Below are 22295 nucleotides of genomic sequence, written 5' to 3' on the forward strand. Positions count from 1 at the left end.
TGGCTAAACGTTAGTAGGGTAAAGGAGAGTGGAGTTGAGTGGAGTGGAGTGGAGTGGCGTAGAGTGGAGTGGCATGCAGTATAGTTGAGTGAAGTGGAATGTCACGGAGTATTGTACAATGTCATGGAGGGTGTAGAGTGTCAGAGTTGAAGGACATACAGTGGAGCAGTGTCAGAGTTGAGTAGAGTGTCCTAGAGTGGAGTGGTATAGAGTGTAGAGGACTGGTATAGAGCAAAGTGGAGTGTCATAGAGGGTGTTGCGTAGAGTGGAGTGCAGTGGTATAGAGTAAAGTGGTATAAAGTAGAGTGGCACCGCATTGATTGCAGTTGAGTGGCGCACAGTGGAGTAGAGTGGCGAAGAGTACAGTGGCGAAGAGTAGATTGTTTCAGAGAAGAGTGAAGTGGTTTAGAGTGGAGTGGTACAGGGTAGAGTAGAGTGGAGTAGAGTAGAGTAGAGTAGTGTAGAGTAGAGTAGAGTAGAGTAGAGTAGAGTGGTCTGAAGTGGTGCAAAGTAGAGGGGCCTAGGCTTGTGTTGTATAGAGTGCAGTGTCAGTATAGTGGTGCACAGTAGATTAGATGGCATGGAGTGCATTGGCATAGAGTGGTGCAGAGTAGAGTGGCATAGAGTAAGTGGCAGAGAGTGCAGTGCTGCAGAGTAGAGTGTTTTACAGTGCAGTGGATTAGAGTGTGGTGTTGTAGAGTGCAGTGCAGTGGCATAGAGTGCAGCTGTATTAAATTGAGTGGTAGAGTGGGGTAGAATGGATTGGCGCAGAATGGAATAGGGTGGCGTAGACTGCAGTGGCATAGAGATGATTGAATCAGAGTAGAGTGGAGTGGTATAAAGTGCAGTGCTATAGACTAGAGTGTTGCAGAGTGCAGTGGTGCCTAGTAGATTAAAATGGATTGGTGTACAGCGCAGTGTTGCAGAGTAAAGTGATGCAGAGTGAAGTGGTATAAAGTGTAGTGGTGCAGGGTAGAGTGGCGCAGAGAGTAGTGATGTAAAGTATATATAGTGGTGCAAATTAGAATAGCATGGCGTAGAGTGCAGTGGAATAGAGTAGAATGTTGTATGGTGGTGTGTAGTGCAAAGTAGTTGGCATCTGTAGTAACGTAGGGTGCATTGGTTTTGAGTAAAGTGGTGTGGAGTGAAGTTGTTGTAGTGCCCAGTGGTTTAGAGTAGAGTAGCATAGCATAGAGCGCAGTGGCATAGAGTGGTGCAGTGTAGAGTGCAGTGGCATAGAGTGGAGTAGTGTAGAGTACAATGCCTTAGAGTGCAGTGGTGAGGAGTAGATTGTTTCAGTGTAGAGTGGAGTGGTAGAGGGTAGAGTACAGTGGTGCAGGGTAGAGTGCAGTAGCACAGTGTAGTGGCTTTACGCGCAGTGGTGTAGATTAGAGTGATGTAGTGCCATAGAGTGGAGTAGGGCAGAGTGGAATAGAGTGGTGTATAGTGCAGTGGCATAGAGTGCAGTGCCGTAGAGTAGATCGTTTCAGAGTAGAGTGAAGTTGCATACAGTGGAGCAGAGAGGTGTAGAGTGCACTGGTGCATAGTAGTGTAGGGTAGAGTGCCCTGGCATTGAGTAGAGTTGTGCAGATTAGAGTAGAGACGAGAGGAGTAGATATGGCATAGTGTAGAGTGGTGCAGAGCAGAGTAGAGAGGTGTAGAGTGAGGTGGCATAGAGTGCAGTGGTGCCTAGTAGATTCGAGTGGCGTAGAGTGAAGAAGAGTGGTGTGATGTAGAGTGCAGTGGCAAAGAGTACAGTGGTTCAAAGTAGAGTGGCAGAAAGTGCAGTGCAACAGAGCAAAGTGGCATAGGGGGGAAGAGGGCTGATAGCGACTGCCCCAGATGTGGTGAAGGACCCGCAGATATTGTGCATATGTTTCATGGGTGCGAGAAACTGGAGTTAATCAAAACGGAGATAGTGGCTTTTCTAGAGGGACTGCTAGATGTCAAATTGAATCTATCCCCAACATTACTGATTATCGGATGCGATATCAAACTAAATTTAAGGATTGAGGAGGAAGCCTTAGTTTTTATAGCGGCAGCTGTACTCCGAATATTAATATCAGCCGCCTGGAAAGATATAGAGGCTCCAACATTTCAAATGTGGCTATGTAGGCTTCTCTGCATCTATAACATTGAGGGCGTCCTATATGAACTCAAGGGCTTAAAAACAAAAGAGATGGGGCTACGACTTTGGGCACCAGTGGCTAGTTGGAGAGCGGCAAGGATGAGGGGTCACCCAAGCGGGATTGCAAGTGTTCTGCCCTAGGATTTTTCTCTGTATAGTCTATTTTATTTAGAATGTTGTTTGTGGAGACATGAAATGTAAAGAATTGGTTACGTTTTAATGTAAGTTAATTAGGAAGAATCCTGCTTTTCTTTCGCTTCTCGCTTTTCCGTTAAATTTATACGTGACCATTATTTGTTCATGTATGTCGGCTTGGCATACTGTATTTTCTGGAATGAATTGTATTTTGTTATGTGATATGTGTACATAAACTCTCATTAATAAAAATAATATAAAAAAAAAAAGATAAACATCCATGAAGAAGCCAGGGCATGCAACAACACAAAAGCAAATTTAAATCATAGTCATTTTAAATGGTCCACTAATGCCTCCATATCATAATACCTAACCTACGTTTCTGTTGCCCTTTAAGGGCATAGAGACTATGATCTAGCTTGCATATGGGGTATAGTCTGCCCGTCCACGTTTTAAAAGATGGTGGCTCTTTTAGCCTCCATAGTGACGCTATGCATAGTCTAGCCACCGAAACAGCTATGAATATAAAGTACCTGAATTCATACATCTCCTGTGTGGCTAACGATTCCTCTAATACACTCAAAGCATTCCCATGGATGTAATCACAGTCTATCCCCCTGCCACCTCTGTCAGAAAAGCCTCCATCTTATCAGTTGTCTCAATTCTGGGCATTCAAAAAACTTGTGCAGACTATCAGCTTGAACCATCCTACAGCGCGTACGTTTGCCCTCATTTAACCCTCCCCCCCTCCCCCCCCCCCCCCCCAACCGTGCAATTTTGGCAGGCGTATAGTGTACATTAAATATGTTTTTTTAATGTTGCGCTTTATGACTGGAGGAAATCGGAAGCTTATTTGCCAAGGCAATTGATTCTTTTAAGATAGTCCCTCCCTGATCTAGTTTAGTGTTCCATTTGAGATTCTGTATTTCCAGATCATCACTTTGTAGTTCAATAAGGCTTTGATACATGGTGCCAATCCTTTTTTTTTTTTTTTAAATAATCCTGAATTTGTAAATATTTTAAAAAATCAGTTTTAGGGAGATCATATTCGGATACCAGCGAAGAGTAAGCCTTGATACCATTATTATCAATTAAATCCCTCAAAGTCAAAAGCCCCATTTGTCTCCATCTAGCCTTGGTGGTGTCAGAGAAGATGGAAGGGGGTAGTGCTTGGTAGGAGGTAGGCGTATAAAAATTAAGTTTACCGATCTTCAAATAGTTTCGTATTTGCAGCCACACTTTGTGGGTAGCCTAAACCACCTTAAATCAAGTTATTTTTATAGTAACTGGGCTCCAAGTTCTGAAAAAAACTCCTCTCTGCTTTTGAGCCCAACAGCATCTGAAAAATGTTCGGAGACTCTTCTACCCTTACCTCACCTTCCTCTACCAGTAGAATTCCCATTTGTAGTAATAAACACACCCAATGATAAAATAGAAAATTAGGAACAGCCCACCCCCCTTGAGATTGTGGTAAGATCATATACTTCATCGCTCTGCGGGGCTTACCTTGCGCCCACAAGAAGCGACTACAAATGGATTGAAGTTTCTGAAGTTGCTTCCCAGTGATTTCAAGTGGACAGATCTGAAATAATACAGCACTTTAGGCAAAACATCCATTTTTAAAACATTTCACCATTGATAGATGTAGGCCTTCTATTCTGTCCAAATCCCTTTTAATTTTCCGCACCAGAGGTTTCCAGTTAGATAATACCATCTTGTGTGGCTCACTGGTTAGAGCGGCAGACCCTGATGCAGAGATCTGACCCTGGACCAGGTTTCAATTCCCGTCGCGGCAGGGTCTTGGGCTCAAGGTCCGCGGACCCGATAATTCTCGCCACGGTGCCTACTCTAATCATGGGTCCCACTCTGCAACTCTGGGCAATAGCTTGCTTAATCTCCACACCGGCCCTAATCGCTAAGGATGCCTGGCTTCACCTTGGGGTGCCCAGGAGTGGGTGCCTCACAGGAACAGGCCAGGATGGGTTCCTCAGCAGTACAGCGCAGGGACACACTGGCTAGTGTAACCAGGCACTTTATAAGCTCAGTTACTTACTTACTTATCCAAGCATGCGTTTATTTGTATCCCTAAATAGGTAGCCTCCTCTGTAACCCTAGGATCATTAATGTGTACTTGCTCTGTACAAACTAATTCCGTTTTTGTTATATTTAATTTAAAACCATATTTTTCCACAAATATGGCTGCTAATTGTTCGTTCTCTCTCAAGGTCTTGGCTGGGTCTGGTGAGACAACCGCAATGTCGTCTTCATATACTAGTATAGTAACCTCCATCCCAGGTCTCGCCAGCAACGCATTTAACCGATTTTCCAATAAATTCAAACAGGGATTAATGTAGAGAGCAAATAATAATGGGGAGCAAGGACACCCTTGCCGGGTACCTCTTGATATTATAACCGAATCAGACTCAAGCCCCAACGCACATATCTTTGCTTTAGGGAATCTATACATAGTCTGGATAGCTGCATACAAATTTAGCAAACAAACGTTGTGTGAAAATGTCATCACCCAATGTCTTGTTATGATCATCAGCACAGTTTATTTACAAACATTTAAATGTTTATAACACATGTGCAACCTTCCTCAAGCTAACCCTCCTCTAGCCCGCATGATTGTCACATAAATCCTCTCACGTTGAAGTCCGAGAAAGAAAAAGAAACTCTCTGGAAGACACAGCCCCACATTTGACCTTGTTCTTTGAATATATTGCAAATGTGACAAGATAAGAACAAGATATAAAGACCTGTTTATAGAAAGGGAGTTTGTAGAAGAATACAGTAAACACCGTTTTGGGCAATGGGAGGGTCAAACTCAAGCTGGACAGTTTAAAGCAAATAAAGCCAGCAATTAGAAAGACAAAAAATGTGAGTTACAAACCACAAAGCCAATGGTAAGCAATGGGGGGAATGCATTTATAGGTTAACTTTCTGAATGTCCCCAAGATGTCTTTAGCAAACCAGACCCAAAAAGCTAAGCTATCAAGCCAGACCAAAACATCAGAGATGGACCACATAAACTGTCATATAGTATATAACCAATTATGGGTTTATGATACATTTTGAACTTGCATTCTGCATTCCTTTGTTAACAGCCACACCTGCTGGCTTTTAATATAAGGCTTCAGAAAAGGGGGTGGTGATGAACAGAGTGTCTGAATACAGCTGGTTATGTAGAAGCACGGTGTTCAACATAATTAAAACCATATGAAAATGTATGATGTACAATTTATCCAGAAACACTTAGCAGTTTGCAAAGTTCATACGCTTACTACAATCAGGACTAGAATACAGTTAAACAATCAAAATAATATTTAAAACAGCCTCAACATTGGCACAGTCTGATGCTATTCTGTTAATACACAGAAATATAGATGGGAAGCTGTCAATAAGCAGGGGTTGATTTTATCTAAGGAGTGAAGCTTGAGTTATCTCTAATGTCACTTAGAAACCCATAGTAAAAACTTACACTTTATTGCTGTCACTCCCATCGATTATTTTATGTTGTATAAGGCTTATTCATGAGCACCACTGTAGGCCAGCTGTTAAAGGGGGAGCTACACACAAAAAGTTAATCGTCAACCCTGTCCTGGCTGATAGATTAATAAAAAATATCTTTCCTAACTTAAAGCCACAACATGAGCTGCAAATAACACAGCTTAGAACCACAGAGATCAATCAATCAATCAATCAATCATATCATTTGTAAAACGCACTACTCACCCGTGAGGGTCTCAAGGCGCTGGGGTAGGGAATGCTGCTACTGCTCGAAAAGCCAGGTCTTGAGGAGTTTTCTGAAGGTCAGCAGGTCTTGGGTCTGCCGTAGGTGGATGGGGAGGGCGTTCCAGGTCTTTGCGGCGAGGTGGGAGAACGATCTGCCGCCTGAGGTCGCTCTTCTGAAGCGGGGGACTGTAGCGAAGGCGAGGTCGGTGGAGCAGAGCTGGCGGGTGGGGATGTAGAAGCTGAGTCGTCTGTTGAGGTACGTTGGTCCGGTGTTGTGGAGTGCCTTGTGTGCGTGGGTGAGGAGCTTGAAGGTTATCCTCTTGTTGACCGGGAGCCAGTGCAGGTCTCTCAGGTGGGGTGTGATGTGGCTGTGGCGAGGGATGTTGAGGATCAGGCGTGCAGAGGCGTTCTGGATGCGTTGGAGCCGTCTCATGAGTTTGGCAGAGGCTCCTGCGTAGAGGGCGTTTCCATAGTCCAACCTACTGCTGACAAGGGCCTGGGTGACTGTTCTTCTCGTTTCAGTGGGGATCCACTTGTAGATCCTACGGAGCATGCAGAGGGTGTTGAAGCAAGAGGAGGAGACGGTGTTGACCTGTTTAGTCATGGAGAGGGTGGAGTCGAGGATGACCCCTAGGTTGCGTGCGTGGTCGGTGGGTGTTGGAGCGGTTCCCAATGCGGTCGGCCACAAGGAGTCGTCCCAGGCCGAAGGGTTGGATCCGAGGATGAGGACCTCCGTCTTGTCCGAGTTCAGCTTCAGTCGGCTGTTCCTCATCCATTCAGCAACGGCCTTCATTCCTTCGTGAAGGTTGGTTTTGGCGGTGTGGGGGTCCTTGGTGAGGGAGAGTATCAACTGGGTGTCATCGGCGTAGGAGAGGATGTTGAGGTCATGCCGATGGGCGACGTGGGCGGGCGGTGCCATGTAGATGTTAAACAGAGTTGGGCTGAGGGATGAGCGCTGGGGTACGCCGCAGATGATCTCAGTGGCTTCGGAGTGGAAGGGGGAAAGGCGGAAGCTCTGTGTTCTGCCGGAGAGGAAGGAGGTGGTCCAGTCCAGGGCCTTCTCTTGGATCCCAGCGTTGTGGAGGCGTGTTCGTAGTGTGTGTTGACAAACCGTGTCGAAGGCGGCTGACAGGTCCAGGAGGATGAGTGCCGCCGTTTCTCCGTTGCCCAGCAGGGACTTGATGTCATCGGTGGCGGCGATGAGGGCAGTCTCGGTGCAGTGGTTGCTGCGGAACCCAGACTGGGAACAGTCCAGGATGTTGTTCGCCTCGAGGTAGTGGGTCAGCTGTTTCTTGACGGTCTGCTCGATGACCTTTGCCGGGAACGGGTAGCAGGGAGATGGGTCGGAAGTTCTTGAGGTCCTTGGGGTCCGCCTTGGGTTTCTTGAGTAAGGAGTTGATCTTGGCGTGCTTCCAGCTCTCCGGGAAGGTTGCTGTCTTGAAGGAGGTGTTGATGACTCTCCGTAGATGGGATGCGATGGATGTGCTGGCTTTGTTGAAGATGTGGTGTGGGCATGGATCTGACGGAGATCCGGAGTGGATGGTGTTCATGATTTTGATGGTGTCATCGTCGTTGATGTTGGTCCAGTAGAGCAGGCGGTTGGTGCGGATAGTGGTTGTCGGGGCGGTCGTGGCGTTGAAACTGTCGTGGATGTTTGTGATCTTGCTGTGGAAGAAGGTGGCCAGCAAGTCGCACAGGTCTTGCGACGGTGGGACATCGTTGGTGTTGGGGCTGGGTTGGAGAGTTCTTTCAAACCTTCCGCAAGGCAATCTAAAACTGCCCCTTGGTTCTCGGAAAAACTTAAGCTAGCCAAGGCTATATGCAAAAAATTAGAACGCAACTGGAGGAAAGACTATAACCCTGAGTCTAAAACACTTCTCAAGGAGGAACTAAAAAAATATCAGAAATTAGTTAGAACTGAAAAAGGCATCCATCTTAAAAGAAGAATCGATCTAGCGGACAATCCCACCAGAGAACTCTTTACCATCTACAGAGAACTCACAGTCCCGTCCAGACTTGAAGCCCAAGATACTTACTCCAAGGAGATGTGTGATTCTATAGCTGATTTTTTTGTTGGTAAGATCGACAAAATCCATGCCACCTTTACAGATGACTATGACCTCTCGACTAAACATGTAGTAGTCAAAGATACCTTTACGGAGAAATCCTGCCTCACATGTTTTACACCACCTGAGAGACAGGAACTATTAAGCATTATTAATAGCATACAATCTGGCTCGCCTTGTGACGTTTTTCCACCTGCACGCTGCAAAGGAATCATGGAGAGTATGATCATTAATCAGATTAGTCACATTGTATCGCTGTCTTTCCAAGAGTGTCATGTGTTGAACACGTGGAAAACAGCTCAGGTCATCCCTCTAAAGAAGAAATCCAACATCCACATTTCCCAATTTCAAAATCTTCGCCCTATTTCCCTTCTTCCTTTTTGTGCGAAGGTTGTGGAAAAGGTGGTTAACAGGCAGCTGATGAGACACTTGGAGGAGCATTCTCTCCTTCACCCCACTCAATCAGGTTTTAAAGCTGGCTACTCTACGGAGTCAGCCTTACTCTATTCCACTGAATGTCTGAGACAAATAGTGGATGAAGGAGAGACAGCAGCGTTGGTGTTATTAGATCTCAGTGCAGCTTTTGACACCGTGCTGCACACAACGCTGCTGTCTCGGCTCTCTGATATGGGAGTGGCGGGACAGGCTCTGGCCTGGATAAAGTCGTTTTTGTCCGATAGGAGCTTTCAGATGCACTGCCCACCCTTCAAATCTTCCCTTAGAAAGGCAAGCCATGGGGTTCCCCAGGGCTCGAGTTTGAGCCCCACCTTGTTTAATATCTACATGGAACCCCTGGCTCGCCTAGTGGAAGTATTTGGGGTGGGCATTGTAAGCTATGCTGACGACACCCAACTGATGTTCAAACTTACGCCCGACCACAGAGAAGATGCCACTAATTTTTCCAACTGTCTGCTATCAGTGGCATCTTGGATGAACAGCAACTGTCTGCGCCTTAATGGCGCAAAAACAGAATTGCTGGTGGTAGGGACATCAGTTTCTGCATGGTCACACATGTGGTGGCCAACGGAACTGGGTAGCCCACCTCGTCCTGTGGATTCGGTACGTAATCTGGGCATAATGCTGGACTCAGATCTGTCTTACAAATCTCATGTCAGTAAAGTGACAGCCAGGTGCTTCAGCATTCTGAAAGTCTTGCGCAAGGTTTTAGATCTCCTTCCTATCGATGCCAGAAAAACTATTGTCCACGCTTTGGTGACCCCCCATCTCGATAATGGGAATGCTCTACTTCTAGGCTTGAGCAAAAAAGGCCTTCACCAACTGCAGTGCGTCCAGAACGCTGCTGCTCGCCTTGTGCTCAATCTCCCCCGCAGAGCATCTGGGAAGAACGCTCTGGCTAAACTTCACTGGCTCCCTGTCAAGGAGCGAATTAAATTTAAAGCCCTCTGCTTTGCGCATTGAATTGCCCAGGGCAAAGGCCCAGACTACTTAAAAAATCTGGGGAGTTGCTCATTTAGATACCTGGCCTCCAGGTGTTGGAATGAACTTCCGCTCGACCTTCGAATGGAGCCTTCTGAGACCAGGTTCCGTGTAAAACTCAAGACGCTTCTTTTTCCTTCTGTGTAAACTTTTGCTGGTTTCCCCTCTTTGGCCATCCCCTCTTCTGCCTCTGGCGATTTAGCAGTATTTAGCGCGGGGACACACTGTTTTCTGTGTAGCCAGGCGCTTTAAAAATGGTTTTATTAATATTATTATTATTTCACTATGTTGAAGAGCTCTTTGCTGTTGTGCGTGTTGTTTTCTAGGCGGTCTTTGAAGGAGGCCCTTTTGGTGGATCTGATTAGGTGATGGTATCTGCGGGTGGCATTCTTGTGGGCGGCGTGGCTGTCCGGTGTTCGTTCACGGAGCCAGATCTTCTCCAGCTTTCGGCAGGTTTGCTTGGAGGCCCGGAGGTCTTCAGTGAACCAGCTGGCTTTCTTGTTGGTATGCTTGTTGGAGGGTTTCTTGATCGGGGCGAGGGTGTTGGCACAGTCGTTGATCCACTGTCTGAGGTTGCGGGCGGCGGTGTCGGGTCGGTATGGTCGGCGGATGGGCTCTGGGCGAGGGTGGTGGTTAGCTGGTCTTCGGTGACTTTGCTTCAGCAGTGGTGAGGCATCTGTTGGGTGCGGTGGTGGGTTTCTTGAAGGTGAAGTGGATGCAGCGGTGGTTGGTCCAGTGGAGTTTGGTGGTATGGTTGAAGGAGACGTGGGAGCTTGCGGAGAAGATGGGGTCAAGCGTGTGACCGGCGGAGTGGGTGGGTGTTGTGATGAGTTGTCTGAGTCCGAGGTTGGCTAGGTTGTCGATCAGGGTGGTGGAGTTGGTGTCGTCATTGTTCTCGAGGTGGAAGTTCAGGTCCCCGAGGAGGACGTAGTCCGTGGAGGTGAGGGCGTGTGTACTGATGAAGTCGGCGATGGAGTCGCTGAATAGTGGTCTGGGTCCGGGCGGTCTGTAGATGAGGGTTCCTCTGAGGGTGGTGTTGGGGTCGGTGTGGATCTTGAAATGCAGGTGTTCGGCGGTGCTGAGGGTGTCGTCGGTGTTGGTCAAGAATATGAGAGTGTTCCTGTGGACGATGGTGATTCCTCCTACCGCTTTGTTGGTTCGGTTCTTGCGGGTGATCTTGTAGCCTTCCGGTACGCTATGGCTATGTCGGTTGCCGAGGCGGGGTTCAGCCAGGTCTCCGTCAGGAAGGCGACGTCTGGGGAGGTTGAGTCGAGTAGGTCCCAGAGTTCAACGGCATGAGCGGGTGTTGAGAAGGATGCATCTGAGGTGGTTGGGTTCTTTCCTGGTCGGCAGCGTGGTGGGGCGGATGCTTGTGAAGCTGCAGTTCCGGCAGGTGAAAGCTCCGTTGGCGCGCTTCGGGGCGGCCAGGAAACAGGTGTGTGATCGTCCGGTGTTGAGTGCATGGAGGGTTCTGGCATCGTAGCGGTGTCGGGTGTCGTGGCTTCCATATGAGGGGATGTGGGAGGAAGGAGCAGCTGGGAGGCGGGAGCGGGGCGGCGAATGGGATTGCAGGCGGGATTGGCCACAGATACGCATCGGTGGGAAAAATAGGCGGGGCCGTGGGAGAACTGGGCACAGGAAGGAAAAACAAGTTTAGGCAAGAAAACAAGTACAGGCACAGAGGAATAAAACAAGTCTGGGCAAGAAAGCAAGTTAGGCACAGGGGAATAAAAACAAGTCTGGGCAAGAAAGCAAGTACAGGCACAGGGGAATAAAAACAAGTCTGGGTAAGAAAGCAAGTACAGGCACAGGGTAATAAAAACAAGTCTGGGCAAGAAAGCAAGTACAGGCACAGGGGAATTAAAACAAGTCTGGGCAAGAAAGCAAGTACAGGCACAGGGGAATAAAAACAAGTCTGGGCAAGAAAGAAAGTTAGGCACAGGGGAAAAATACAAGATTAGGCAAAAACAATGCAGGCAGAGCCGTGCAGCAGCGTGGGGAGCGACCTGCCTGTCGGTTTCTCCTTTTTTGACCTCTGCATTCTGTGTCTGTTGTATTATGCCATACTAGTACATCTATGGTAAATGGATTAATTTATTGAAAAATAGATGTGCTGTCATGGACATCATTTGAGAGTAAACAGGGGGTCGCAGCAGTGACCTCTAGCTTGCTCCCTGCTACTCCTGGCACTTCTGTTGCGACCCTTGGCCTCAGCCACCAAGGGGACAAAATGTTTGCCTCCTCTGAGGCCAGGGAGTAAAAGTTAAATTCATACTATCAGGATGGGATGTCCAAGCATAAATTAAGCCTTGTGATTAAATACTGTTTGTAAACTATTTTTGTGTTTTGTTAGGAATATATTTGGACTGAGAGTGTCCATCTATAAAAGGGCCCTTAAGTTGATTATAGTCATCCCCTACAGTAAGGTTATCTTGAGAACATACATTTTGAACACAGTAAAGAATCGGTCGCAGAATTGAAAATCTACCCCAGTAGGCAGTGGCATGGGTTGCCAGCACCCGGGACAAGATGAGTATTGAGCGTGCAATTTGCACCCCCAATTGTTTTCCCTTAAGAATTTTGTGCCTGTGAGCCCCCCATGCTATGCCACTTCCAGTGGGACCATGTAATGTTACGTTAGAAAGATTTGTACAGCGCATGGCTGCACCAGCACTATCCAGGTAACACATTACAGGATGGAAAAACCGAGGAGGTGTACAATTAGGTCGGGAATAACCAAGGGCCAGATGTAGGTCGCCAAATACCGGTCGGTAACAGCCGATTTCGGCGTTACCGACCGGTATTTGGAGATTGAGATGTAGGGGGGCCTAACATTTACCTATTCAGTAAATTTACCGATTCGGTAAAGTTACCGAATCGGTAAAATACTGAATCGGTAAATTTACCGAATAGGTAAATCTAGATGTACGTGGCACTGAAAACAGTGCCACAGTCCCTTCAGAATTTGTTATTTACCATGAAATACTATTTCATGGTAAATAACGAATTCATATGTACATGCACATCTGTGCATGTACACCTGTGCAATGTGGCACACATACATGCCCTAAGGGCATGTATGTGTGTCACATGGCACACAAGCCAGAATCAGGGGTGCAACAGGGTGTCAAAGCGACACCCTGTCCCCCTTGACAAATCGGTAATTTAACCGATTCGGTATTTACCGATTCGGTAATTGACATTGATTCCTATGGGCCTCAAGGCCCATAGGAATCAATGGCAATTATCGGATCGGACGGGCGTGGGCACCTGGGTCTCATCGGTTCAGCTGCTGGTGGGGGGGCTGAAATATCTTGGTGTGTTCCTATCGGACATGCCCGCTGTCTCCTGGGGGCTTAACCTGATTCTGGTGTGGTAACGAGTGTGCGACGACCTCAGGTCCTGGTCCCGTATGCCCCTGTCAATATATGGCAGATCGGCTATATTTAAGATGGTGGCTCTTCCTCGGCCCCTCTACCAACTGCAAAACCACTCTTACCAAATCCCGCCCCGATGGTTCCGACAGGTGAATGCAGCGCTCGGGTAGTTCTTATGGGAGGGGTCAGGGTGCTGCAAGCCCTGTGGACGTGTTTCTTGTCCACTTATTGCGGGGGGCTAGCGTCCTCTGACATTCACTTGTATTACCAAGCCTCACATTTGCTGGTCTTGAGTGGTGGTATGGCAATAGGGAGGATCCAGCATGACGACTCATGGGAGACTACTTGCTACATACAAGCCTCTACTCGGCACCGCTGCAGGGCTCACTGCTGTCGGCTTCAAGGGTCATATTCCAGGTCTGGAGGCAGGCGCTGCGGTAGCTGGGGTGGTGGAACACGCTGACTCTGGAAACTCCCCTTTCGAATTATGAACGCTTGCCGCAACTGGCGGCCCTGCAGGGCTTCCGGGGGTGGGATAGCATAGGCATCTCGGTCTTGGGTGATGTTATGAGGGGGCTGGCACTCAAACCCTTCCAGGACCTCCAGAAAGAATTCTACATGCCGCAGTCCCAATACAATCATTACCTTCAATTTAGGCACGCCCTGTCCCCTAGCCTGGATGGCATGGAGTCCTTGCCATAGTTCAGCCCGCTGAAGGCAAAAGTTTTTATCGGAGACCTCAAGGACCGCAAAATTTCCCAGATCCATCAGTCCCTAGTTACCCATTGCTCCCCAATGCTACCGAAACACCGGGGGATTGGGAAGGCGATGTAGGTCCATTGGAAGAGGAGGACTGGACCGAGGCCCTAGCTGCTCCATGGGGAGCGGCTATTGCAATACGACTTCGCCTCGTCCAGTTTAAGTATTTACATAGGGTTTATTTTACACAAGTGCGCCTGTGGAGGGTGGGGCTGATTGCCTCTCCCATGTGTCTTTGATGCAATCGGGAGGAGGGCACACTTATCCACACTGTCTGGCATGGTCTCTCTCTAGATATTTTTTGGAGGGGTGTTGGGATCTCCCCCGCTCACCGAGGCTGACTCTGCTACATGTTATGGAGGGGATAGGAGGCAACATCTATATGCGACACCTAATGCAATTGGGCTTTACCCTAGCGAAAAGGGACATAGCTAGGTCATGGAAGGCGCTGAGGGCCCCTTCCGTAGCTGCATGGAAGAAAAGCCTAGACTTTTGTATGGGTCTGGAGAAACCCATCTTTGTTGCCAGGGAGTGCTCGCACAACACTTCAAAATTTGGAAATGGTGGGCGGATTATCGTGGACTTTTGTTGGAACCGGTATCAGTGGCAGAGGATCATCCTCTGAGGTGACTCATATTTTCATAGTGGGAATGTGCGGGGTGCTGTGCGGGGGCGGGGTGTCCAGGTGGGTGGACCCCTGCTCTATCCAAGTTATTTGGTCAGGTTATGAGGGCATAGTGCGATCGGGGGCAGGGTTGGGGTACGGGGGAGTTGGAGTTTCTTTGTATTGTTACTTATTCTTTTACGCTTTCAATTGAAAATGTCAAAGTAAATTTTCTGTGATTTGATTGTGCGGATGTCTCTGGGATACAGAGCCCTGCAATATATGTGTACTTTGACAAATAAAATTAGTTTTTTTTAAAATATGGCATGCACAGAGACTCCGTGTGAGGAGTGGTGTCATGTGAAGGTAGTTATCAAAAATGACCGAATTATATGCAGAAAGGTTAACCCTACTGCTCCTCTGCCGTTCCTGGCAAATCACCACTTGCCTGTTTCTCTAGTCAGGTTCTCAGACCGCTGAAAGAGGTGTTGATGTTCCAGGGGCAGCAGGAGGACTACGCTTTGGTAGCCATCCTGGTGCACAGCGACCGTAGGCTCTCCCATGTGTTTTACTCATGCTTCTCTCTCAGATAAATGTCCCTTAGCCACTGTCTAGATGGTTGTATGACAGAACAAGACTCCCTAAACCACACATGCCTTAACAACGCGCGCATAACAACTACTGCGTCTTTACCACGAATTTCGTTGTATAGGCATGATTGGTAAAGATCTCCTCCCAGCCCCCCTGCTCTGAGCCCTAAAACCCGGCCCCAAGCCCCGCAATCTACCCACCCCGGCCCTAAAAACTACCCCAACCTCCCACCCTGAGCCCTAAAACCTGACCCGCACCCAAAAAAACTATCACAACCGCTTACCCTGAGCCCTAAAACCTGTACCCCGCATAAAAAAAAGTACCCCGACCCCAATGGCCTCACTCTGAGCCCTAAAACCGGCCCCCATCCCTACTTACCATGCCGCGTACCGATCCTTCCTTCCTGATCCTTCCTGTTCTTCTCCCTGCCCATCCACTCTGCATCTAAAGTGCTGACTACGTTAACCACGCATGTGCCTGGTTAAGGCATATGAGTGGTTAAGGTGAGCGTTGTTCAGCTTGCGTTGAAATGGCACATGTGGATAAGCCCGCTTTGTAAATGCTGTTTCCTGTCTAGATGCATTTCTTTTAGTATCTGTGTGGGTGTACCCCCACATAGGTGCCCCCTCCCTGTATCTATACCTAGGGCTATCTTCCTGTGCCCCTTTAGTAGTTCTCTATTTTTTCCTTTGATTAACTGCTAATCATTGTTATACTTTAGCTATTTTGTCCCTGTATTTTCTGTTACTACTGGAGCCGTGTCTGTTGATGCTGCTGCACCTCTTTGTTTCCCTTTAGCTGCTTTCTGACTGAGTCTTAAACTAACTGCTCTCTGTGACTCCCTATGTAACACTCCGACAGTATCTTCTTCTCTATTTAATTGTGTGAGCTTTATCCCAGCTGATGATACCTGTATGTGGCCTCATCATTTGTCTCTGTTTTGTAGCTGTTCTTTCCATTTGTTCCTTCAGCACATCTAGTAATTTCTGTCTGTGTCCTATGTAAATAACACCTTCTGTGTCTTTCCCCTGTTGCTCTTTCCGTGTCTTGCTCTGGCTGCTATCTTCATGTATTTTTGGTGTAGGCTTTTTATGTGTCCATCGCTTAACCTCCCTCTGTGCCTTACCCTAGTTGTTGTGTTCCCTTCAATGCTGTCGTCATTTGTCTTGACCTAGCAGTAGTACGTGTTCTAGCAGTAGTACGTGTTCTCTCAGCTACCGTGTTCATGTGCAGCCTCAAGCTAATGTCTAATTATGTTAATGTAAATGTACATGTATTTATATAGCGCAAATCACCGACCCGGTATCTAAGCGCTTGCTTAGGGAACCCGTCCTGGTATTCCCATGTGAGATAACCCCGGCAGGGTATCCACAAGGTGAAAGCCAGGCATCCCACCGCAAGGGGCCGTTGTGGAGATTAAGCAAGCTATTGCCCAGAGTCGCAGAGTGTAAACCCGTGAATCGAGTAGGCACCGGTGCGAGAATTGTCGAGTACGTGGACATTTTAGGACTCAAGACCCGCCGAGCCGGGAATTGGACCCTGGTCCCGGGCTGACCTCTGCTTCCAGGTCTGCCTCCTCTAACCAGTGAGCCACACTTCTCCACTCTATGTCCTACTCTAGATGCCAGAATTATGTCTAATTCTACAAGTTCACAGAAAGTTTTAGTAAATGCATGTTGGCAGTAGGCTCTTACATACATATATGTTAGGAATGTCCAGGTACAACTAGGGGGCATATTATCAAGCCGAATACCGCCGCTTTAGCGGCCCTTTTCGGCCAAAAAGCAGCGATTTTTTTTTTTAGCTCACAATTATCAAGGACACGGTAACACGTGTTTCCTTGAGTAAGCAGCATTTTTAACTCCACTTTGCATGTCAGCGATGAATATAGCTAATGACATGCAAAGTAGGCGTTCCTTTCCATTTCTCCATGGAAATCTGCGCTGACACGGCAGTGCAATATTAGCAAGCCTCGTGCAAACCCGTGATGTGATCAAATAAACTGCACTAACCGCGGTTATCGCGGGTTTGTAATGCCTGGTTTGTAACTGACTTAGCCTTACTTATTATGGCAGGTGGATTGTACGGCTGAGGCAACGGGGCATATCATCAAGGAAACGCGATAAATATCGCATTTCCCGCTTTGCGCGATTCTGTTTTATGCCTCTATTGCAAGATTTAATCGCGTGGAGATATGCGTTTATAATAACGCGATATCTCAGCGATTAAATCCGGCGATACGCAGCGTTAAACAGAATCACGCAAAGCGGAAAATGGATATTTATAGCGTTTCCTTGATAATGTGCCCCTAAGTTCTTGAAGGAGGTAGTCGAAAAACTATCTTCTTTAATGGGTGTAACTTTACGAGTGAATATTCAAATATGTTTATTGGGTTTAGTTCCCAGGAGTAAATCTACTAAATACATGTCTAATGTTGTGGAGTTGGGCCTTGTGGCAGCTTAGAAATGCATTGTCATATGATAAATTAGGAAAGCAACCTTAACAGTGCAACAATGGAAAAATAAAATGATTAAATCGGTGAAAGATGAATGTGAGGTACGCAGGAAATTACTATACCAAATTAGTGGTCAAGGTGGTCTAATAGAATGGCATCCAGTGGACACTGAATTGGAACAAATGGCATTGGACCAGGAGGAACAGAGAGACCGCACTGTTGGCACCAGTTAAAATGATAAAAATAGAACTGAGCAGTGATAACCTTCAGGTTTGGTGCTGTGCAGTACTATGAAATGTGACGATTTTGATCTAATGGATATGTTAATATAATTGGTGAAGTTAGCTCCACTGCGAAGTGGAGAAGTGTGGGGGCGTTGATTTGTCTTCCAAACATTTTTGCCTTATCTGTCTTCATGTGCAGTCCAGAGAGTCGCCACCTTGTGTACCCCCACTTCTCCCCATATCTTGTCCTGGGTGTGTATGTATATGCATATATATAATTCAGATCTGGATTGGTTGTACTATGTTTCACCATTTTACCCAATGTTTACAATTGCATTTCATATATTGTTATTTTTAGGCACAGACAGGAAATATTGCAGTACTGGTGCTCATTATCCAGAGTACCTGTCTGCTTCTTAAAGTGCTGGTACTTTCCCATTAAATGTATTGCAGCGGTGCTGAGAAGTGCAGGTACTCTCCAGTTCAAATTAAACTAGGGCATGTACTCAGTACCTGGTAGAACTAGTCCATTTGAAGCATTGGCACAAGTAGATCGATTGATTTTCCCTGAATCACATGATTTTCAATCAAGTGTAATTCCAGCTCTTGTCTGTCCATGAGTTAATGGGGATCACAAGTAAAACCTCCCAGATTGAGGAATGACCTGCTGGACCTGGAATTAATAGATCTTGTTGCACATTTTTTGCCTGTTCTGAGGCGTTTAATGCTTATATTTACTACTGCTTCAAGCAGGTTGTAAATGGGAGGAGAGAGGCCCACTCGGTTCCTGTATTGGAACCATGGGATGGGGAGGTTGCTGGGTTAAGGCAGGCTTAAGGGCTGTTGGAGGGTGCTTTGCATACTTTCAGCACTGCTCAATCTGAGGTTGAGGTGGAGGTCGGCCTGAACCTCTGATCGATGTCAACCCCAAAGCCCTGTTGGTGGATGGACTTCTCATAAAACCGGGTCTAGTGTATTCACACCCAGGTGTCCCAGGATTAAGGAAACAGGGCTGGAGAAGTGTTCCCGCATCCGTTGGATACTGCTCCGACCAACTTGTAATGGTGTTCTTTTAGCAGCATTTATGATGTCTCTCTTCATTGGTGTATGGTCTCTGCTTTTTTCTAGGGTCCCTTACTGGAGTTTGCGATGCTGCTGGGAAAGATAAGGAAGAACTTTGACCGGGAAGGAGGCCCCCTACGCACATATCTTGTGACTGCTCGTAGTGGCAGAGACATGGGTATCCGCACCATCCGCACCCTTCGTGAGTGGGGATTGGCCATCGACGAGGCATTCTTCATGGTTGGGGCTCCCAAAGGTCCCATCCTCAGGCAGATCCGACCTCACATCTTCTTTGATGATGGCGAGCATAACATTGAAGGGGCCCTGGATGTGGGCATCCCTTCAGCGTGGGTACCCTTAGAGTGCGCTTCTGCAGATGGGAAGGTGAAGGTGATGGGTCAGGAATAGAAGACAGCATGCAGTGGCGGATCATGTACCACTTAAATCCTAAACCAAAAGAGTTGGTGCATTTATGTCCCACAAGGCAGTGGCAAATTGAGTGGACTGCTGGAGCTCCAGTCTTTTGTGGCACTAATGCTACGACCCGCAATCTGACCTGTAATCGTCTGGCATCTTCTTATATGAATCCTGCAGCCTTTCTAAAGGAGACATGGCACGTCATGGTTGGACTGGTTGCCCGCGCCATCAATGTTTCTTTATGGATTGGCCTTTACAGACGGGTAGTAATTGATTGGCAATCAGCAACTACAAATTCCTCAGGGACATGCCACATAATCTTACTATTCTCTCTTATATTTATTGTATTTCCCCACACATACTTTATGTGTACATAGGGTTGAGAAACTCTTCCATTATCACTGAAAGTGTACCCCACTGGTCATATCTGACAGTATAGGGATCCAATGTCAAACCAGTACAACTATTAATTCTCTTACCACTCTGCCTTCCCTTCCTGTTCTTATAGAATTAGAATTATTTAAACTCCTCTGAGATACAGGAAGACATCAGACCCTCTGTGAGACCTTTGACAGGTGTTTCGCTGGCAAACAGATGTAATCACTGCTGAAACACTGTTTGCCTATGCTCTTTAGGATTTTAGCCAGGTCCATTGTCTGGTTATTAGATTTTGTTTTTATGCCAGTTTTCTTTCTACAGAACCGTGGCCATATCCATGCCCTGGCCAATGACTGGATGTCGCTCCTGTCCCAGGGTTTAGTTAGAGGATAGGCAGATACTCACATCAGTCATTTTGCCAAGTTCCTCTTGCATGATGAGCCAGCTTTAAAGAACATTTGCTCTCCTAGGGTTGTGTGTGTCGCTGTAGAGTACTGATATAAAGTAGATTTAGACAACTTTTTTTCTGAGAACACAAAGGGCAGCAGTCCCACTACATTTCTGTTCCTCGTGGAACTAGCTGGTCCCTGGTTTGTCCAATTTCCCCATTATGCTGGCCATGGCTATTTTTAGCCAATAATGTTTGGTGTGTCAAAGAATCACTTGTTTCATGTCTGTTAACTCTTGGCAAGGTCACGTTTGAAGAACAGATGTTCGACACATCACCATTTAACATGAACAGAAACTTCTTCTGAGTGTAGAGTCGACACGCATGACTGCATACCAAAGAACTTGCTGTTATCCAACATAGGACACTTAGCTGCAGTGAGGAACTAGATCAAAAAAGGGTACATCTCCGTCATAATTTATCCCTTGGTTTCCAAGAAAAATACATTATGTATATTAAGGGCTCAGAAAGTCTGAAAGAGGCCTCCTCACCCAAACAAATGCCATTGACTCATAGCTTCCATATACCAGAGGGATCCTGTCTAGTTACTAATTTCCTGTCCATAGACACTTGACCCCTTAATGCAGTCTCCTAAATAATCGCTTTCCTCTATCTATTCCTTTTAAGAATACAGGGGCATATTATCAATGGATTTATCTCCGCTTTTTTGGCTTTAAAAGCCAAGAAAGCGGAGATAAAATGATCTCCCTATCAGCAACAGGGTGCTAACACGCAAATCCGCATGTTAGCACCCTTTTTCTCTACGCTGCCCCTTGCATGTCTAATGAGATGCAAAGGGGGCGTTCCTGAGAAAAATAATAGGAGAAATGTTGTTAAGCGACATTTTTCCTATTATCAAGGATTCCGCTAACCCTGTTAGTGATGAAAAAAGCAGCGCTAACCGCGGTTAGCACTGCTTTTTTTACACCTGGTATTTTCCTGACTTAGCCATGATATCCTATGGAAGGTGGATATCATGGCTAAGTTTGTGAGCCCCTATCATCAAGCTAGCACCAAACTTTGAGAGATTATCGTTGGTTTTCCAGCGATAATCTCTCAATTGGCAGTTAGCGTGAGGATTTTTATCACTTCTGAGATAAACCTTGCTAATAGCAAGTTATCTCTGCGATAATTTCCGGCGATGCTAAGCATCGTTAGCGATAAATATCGCTTAACGTTGGTAATATGCCCTACATTCCTTAATGGATTATCCATAAGGATTTCACTCCATGATGCAGTATACACATAAAACGTCATCCTCAATGCAGCCAACGTAACCTTGTCTCTTGTCTGTGAGGACTTAATTCGTTTGTATCCTCATTTGGGACTTCCTTCCTCGCTGCATTCTCTTTATGCAGTGCGTTCCTCTGTGAAAACAACACTTCTTAAAGTTTTGTGTTAAAGCACTTACCTTTTCAATGTGTTCTGCTTAAGAACTTCCCTCTTTATTGCATGCTTGACTCATTGATGTGTTGTTCATAAACAATGTAATCTTAGATTCACTGCCAACCAAAATCTCCCTTTACCTGTAACCTGTTAGGATGGACCTCTTTCATATTCATTACCGAACAACATTAGTCCTTGATGTGTTTTCCATATTGTCCGTTTCCTCAGTGCACGGCCCCCTGGTCTGTCCTTTGCTGATTCGTAGTCAATAAGCACTTAACTCTTCATTGTGCTACCTCTATTATGCATTCTTTCCAATGGCACCCAGTGTATGAATGCCTGCTGCTTTCCACACACACTCATTTAACTCTTGCCCTCTGCAGATAATTGGATTCTGTCCCATCGTCCTCTTGGTAAACACTGCAGATGAACCACACCTACATTTACACTTGTTTTGAAAAACACAAAACCAACAACACTCAAACGTTGTGTGAGGGTGAAAGGAAATTACGTACTCCCCACTTGATGTCTTCCTTTCTAGAAACATATTAAAGTATTTTGTATTTTATATTTTTTCCTTCGACAACTTTTTCATATTTGTAGAATTCTCACTTTGTATGGATGAATTGGTTTTCTGTATGTTAAATATTTTTTGTTGTCACTTTGCTTGTTTTAGTTCAATTTACTATGTTCTTACGGGTTTTTTTAGGAGAAAAAGGGCTTTTTGCACGTTTTTGCAACAAAATAAAAATTTCTTTCCTTACCTTTTTCTTTCCTTTTCTCTTTAAAAAATGTGCACATAAGCTACAACTAAGAAATTTGGTTAACGATGTATTTTTTTGTCAGGTATTTAGGGAGCTTGTCTTGTCTCCAATCTTACTGATCATAACCAAGTCTTTTTCCAGACCTACTAAACATTTGCACATCACACCATTCGTCAAAGCAACAGTAAGAACGTCAAAACGAACTCTAAAGGCTTAAAAATAACACATAAACGTACAATGTAAATTCAGTATGTCTGAACTAGTTAAGGAACGTGTGTAGAAGCAGATACTCGGGAAATGCTTATAATTGGGAGGAAGGCACCCACATC

At 46.2% G+C, this 22295-nt stretch overlaps 1 protein-coding gene across 1 annotated transcript in view; it reads left to right on the forward strand.

Annotated features, from left to right (window-relative positions):
* Positions 1-21965, forward strand: part of LOC147733176 (cytosolic 5'-nucleotidase 1A-like) — a 95732-nt gene extending 73767 nt beyond the window's left edge. The window contains exon 7 of the mRNA XM_086957722.1: positions 18640-21965. Within this exon, the coding sequence (XP_086813848.1) occupies positions 18640-18981 (342 nt within the window). The 3' untranslated portion in view covers positions 18982-21965. The remainder of the gene's footprint in view (positions 1-18639) is intronic.
* The last annotated feature ends 330 nt before the right edge of the window (positions 21966-22295 follow it).

The sequence above is a fragment of the Lissotriton vulgaris genome, chromosome 2_1 (genome assembly GCF_964263255.1).
Source record: "Lissotriton vulgaris chromosome 2_1, aLisVul1.2, whole genome shotgun sequence".
NCBI lineage: Eukaryota > Metazoa > Chordata > Amphibia > Caudata > Salamandridae > Lissotriton > Lissotriton vulgaris.